The 4,441-nt window shown below is 33.3% G+C and overlaps 1 protein-coding gene across 1 annotated transcript in view; it reads left to right on the plus strand.

The window, feature by feature from the left end:
* The first annotated feature begins 828 nt into the window (after positions 1–828).
* LOC132190934 (putative wall-associated receptor kinase-like 16) overlaps positions 829–4,441 on the plus strand; it is a 5,923-nt gene continuing 2,310 nt past the window's right edge. The window contains exons 1-2 of the mRNA XM_059605961.1: positions 829–1,633; positions 2,952–3,119. Coding sequence (XP_059461944.1) covers positions 829–1,633; positions 2,952–3,119 — 973 coding nt within the window. The remainder of the gene's footprint in view (positions 1,634–2,951; positions 3,120–4,441) is intronic.

A 4,441-nucleotide genomic window follows, 5' to 3' on the forward strand; every position in this document is an offset into this window, starting at 1 on the left:
AAACAGAAATTTTCAATTGAAAAACAAAAAAATCGAAATTTTTTAATTTTTTTTTTCTTATAAAAGGATTTTTCTTTTTTTTTTTTTTAAAAAAAAAAAGGTTTTTTCAAGAAATTTTAATATTTTTGTTTTTACGTACTAAGGGTAGTTTCGTCATTGGGGGGACATTAACAATGTTTTGGTAATTTGGGGAGTACATTGTTAGTTAGGTGGTAATTTGAGGGGGGTTTTAAAAATATACAACTTTTTGCTGACATTTTTTTGGGTTTTAGGAGTGTTCAATTTTCTTTCGCTGTGTACGACAAAACTATGTTTTACAAATATAACAAAAGCTTCCCACTCAAGCCCAATATTTGTGTTCCTGTGTGCAATTTAATTTATTTTATTTTGTACCCTAAATTTAATTTTTTTTAATTGGTTTTTACCATCCAAAATCTTAATTTGTAAGCAGATCGAGTGAGCATCATATATAACTCTACATGCGATGATGCAGTGATTAAGAATGGTCGGCATGCAGTACTGAGTACACGTAGCGTACATAGATTTTGGAGATCGAAGACATTATCGCAGAGTCTCGGACGACTAGGAAACCGACAAGAAACAAGTACTTGTATAGCGAAAGAAGATGTATAATTCTAACCCATAGCTTGGGGCGTTGAATTGGTCTTAGTTCCATACGCCTTTAAAGGGAATTCGAGTCTGTTCGTCTGAGGACAATCAAAGCACGTACATCTAAACACAAAAACTCTCTCCTAAAAAAAAGTTGTGGCCATGGGCTTTTGTGGGAAGCTTTTGCAAATTTTTGTAGTGATAATATTTGCAATAGTTATGGCAGCAGCAACAACAGCATCAACTATTGGCAAGCCGGGCTGCCCCATCGAGTGTGGAGGTGTAGAAATTCCATACCCATTTGGGTTGAATGAGCACTGCTACCTTGATGAGAATTTCAATATCACTTGTGACTCTGGAACACCAAAGACAGGTGATGTCCCTGTAACAAACATATCCATTGAGACTCATGAGTTGCATGTCTTGCATTTTGCAGCCAATGACTCTTACGATCCGGGGAGTGAAAGTATAAGCAACTACTATACTTCGTTTTGGGCAGCCGCCCAGTACACCATTTCCAACAGCAAAAATAAGTTCACTGTTATTGGCTGTGACAATTACGGATACCTCAGTGGGTACCAAAACGGAGAACTGTACAAAATCGGGTGCTCATCTCAATGCCCTAGCCTTAACAATGTGATCAATGGGTCTTGCTCTGGCGTTGGGTGTTGCGAGATAGGGTTTCCGGATGGACTCAAAGATATTAATGTGTCTGTATCTAACTATAATAATTACACCAACATATCGGACTTCAATTCTTGCGGCTATGCTTTTGTTGTCGAGAAAGACGAGTTCAACTTTTCCTCCAATTATCTCAAGGCGGGTCAACCCGACATAAAGGTTCCAATGGTGCTTGATTGGGTAGCTGGAAACGAGACATGCAAAGAAGCTCATAAAAAATCCAATTTCGCATGTCAGGACAAAAATAGTGAATGCCTCGACGACCTCCAAACCTGGCAGGGATACCGTTGCAAGTGCAAGCAAGGTTACCAAGGGAGCCCATATCTCCATGGGGGTTGCGAAGGTATTATACACATCGATCTACAAATTAAAGCTTCCCAATTAATCTAAGTAGTAAAACATAATTAATTTTTCTTGAATTCAGTATCACTCATGACATTTATTTTCCTTTTCGCTTCCATGTATATATATATATATTTGATAGAGAATCACAAACTAATTAAACTCTTTGTTAAGTTGACACATGAGCCTAGCTAGAACAATAAATGACTTTATTATAAACACCATATCATACAAGGCAAACAAGAACAATCAAACCAAAACCAAAACAGTCTGATCAATAACCCCAGTGCAAATCGCAATATTTACATAATTGCTCTACCCACAATGCATTTTCCAGAAATCTTTGCAAACTGAGTACTTCCAAGTTCCGACCTCTATTTTCCATGAGTTCTTTGATCTATCTCCTCTCTTCGCTAAAACAAACCTTTTTTTTTTTTTGTACGTCCTCCAAACCCATAACTACTTTACTTGCAAGGGTTCGTTTTTCGCCTCTGTAACTATTTGAGAACATTGGGTCCATTTTCACCCGGTCTTTTTTTGTTTTTTCAAAATAAGGAAAAATTACAGTTTACCTCCCTAAAGTTGACAACGTTTTTCCATTCGAATATCAAAGTTTCAATATTTGCAATCCACGTCCACAAAGTTCCAATTTTTTTTCAATTCGACCAATATTATCCCAAAATTCCCATATTGCCCCTGATTTTTATTTTTATTTTTTTTTATTTTTTATTAAAAATAAATAAATTTGGGGGTGCAAAAATGGCCAGATGGCCAAAGGGTTGGCTAAGGCCACCCCGAAATTTTTTTATAAAAATAAAAATAAATAAAAATTAGGGGCAATATGGAAAGTTTTGGATACAATTGATCAAATTGCAAAAATTTGGAACTTTGGGGGGGGGGGTGGATTGCAAAAATTGAAACTTTGGTGTTCGAATTGAAAATCGCTGCCAACTTTAAGGGGGTAAAAAGTAATTTTCCCTCAAAATAATCTTTAACTATTTTCATTGATGTTTGGTGTTTTGTCTTGGATATTGATTCAAATAAATAAAAACGAGAGAGAGATAGTTGTGGCAAGAAGGTGAGAGATAATTAATCCATAAAGGAGGAGGGTTTTTTTGTCCATAAGTGATAAAAGAGTCCGATCCGATCCAGTGTTTTCACAGTAAAGTTATTTGTTGTTTAAAGCAAATGTGTCAACTTATTATTGAATAGCACAAGTAACTTGATTTCTGTCCAGACTTTATAAAAGTTATTCTCATGTTTGATAATTATGATCATTATACTATGCGGTTGATATATATTATTGAATTGACTTGCAGACGTTAACGAATGTAAGGATTCAAAACTCAATAATTGCACGAAAATGTGTATCAACATGGAAGGAAATTATACATGTGGTTGTCCCAAGGGGTACCATGGAGACGGAAGAGAAGATGGTGAAGGTTGTGCTGCGGAACCCGCACCACTAGCGATTAAGATTCCCATTGGTAAGTATATATATTCACCATTTGGTACATATGGTCCACATTTGACTAGGGGTTTAAAACCGGTGGTTATTGGCTATAACCGCAACCGCAACTGCCATGGGCGTTTATCGATTTTTAATAACCGCAACCGTAACCGTTTAGGCGGTTATTTTATAACCGGCTGTTAGCGGTTATTCAATTTAATAACGGTTTTTTTTTTTTTTTTTTATATGGGCTTTTAGGCTTTTTAAGTGTTTTGGTATTTTAATTGGCCTATTTATTAGGCTTATTTTATGGGATTGGCCTATTTTTTGGGCTCATTTTAAGGGTTTAAGGCCAAAATGTTCCAAAAAGATGAAAAAATAAAACATGTTATTTTTTGGGCCAGCTAATATTTTGGAATATAGCTTATCCCAAAACATCACATACCACATTATATACTTCACATACATAGTCATAAATAGCCTAAATTCATTCATCCAAATACAAATGAAAAAATTAATATATTTTATTAATATAAAATATTTAATATATATATTTATATTATTATATATAAATGAAGGCGATTAGCAGTTATAACCGTCTTGTCCTACCTCCTAAAGCCGCTAACCGCAACTACCCTAGTGGTTAGCGGTTATTATAACCGCCCCGTTTGAGCAGCCTTACATTTGATTGTTGAATGAGCAATAAATAATATTTATTGAGGACTTATATACAAATCCTCTCAAATGTGATGTGCTTTTTAAAATTAGGAAAAAATTCATATACCCCTTCAAACTACCACCCAATTGACAATGTCCCTCCCAAACTTTTAATTGTGACAATTTCCCCCCAAACTACCAAAAATTGTCGATGTTCCCCCCAATAACGAAAACCCATAGTAAAATAAAAACAAAAAATACTAAAATTTCTAGAAAAAACCTAAAAACCTTAAAAAAAAAAAAAAAAAAAAAAAATCCAGCCTGCAAAGAAAAATTAAAAATTTCTGTTTTTTGTTTATAAAATTTTTTTTCTAATAACTTTTTTAAAAATAACAATTTCTAAGAAATAAAATTTTCTTTAACAATTTTAAAAAAATTTCATACAAATAAAAAATGTCTATTTAAAAAGAAAAAATCCATTTTGTTTTTAAAAAAAAATAGTTCAAAAAATTAAAAGTTTTAAGTTTTAAAAATATATATATTTTTTAAAAAAAAAAAAACAAAAATCTTTCTTTTTAAATTAAAAATTTTCAAATTTATAGGGTTATTTTTGTCTTATTGAGAAATACATATTGGCATTTTTATCTTTTTGCTAGCCTTAGGAAGACATTGACAATGTTTTGGTTGTTTGGAAGGGACTTT

This window comes from Corylus avellana, chromosome ca8 (genome assembly GCF_901000735.1).
Source record: "Corylus avellana chromosome ca8, CavTom2PMs-1.0".
Lineage (NCBI taxonomy): Eukaryota > Viridiplantae > Streptophyta > Magnoliopsida > Fagales > Betulaceae > Corylus > Corylus avellana.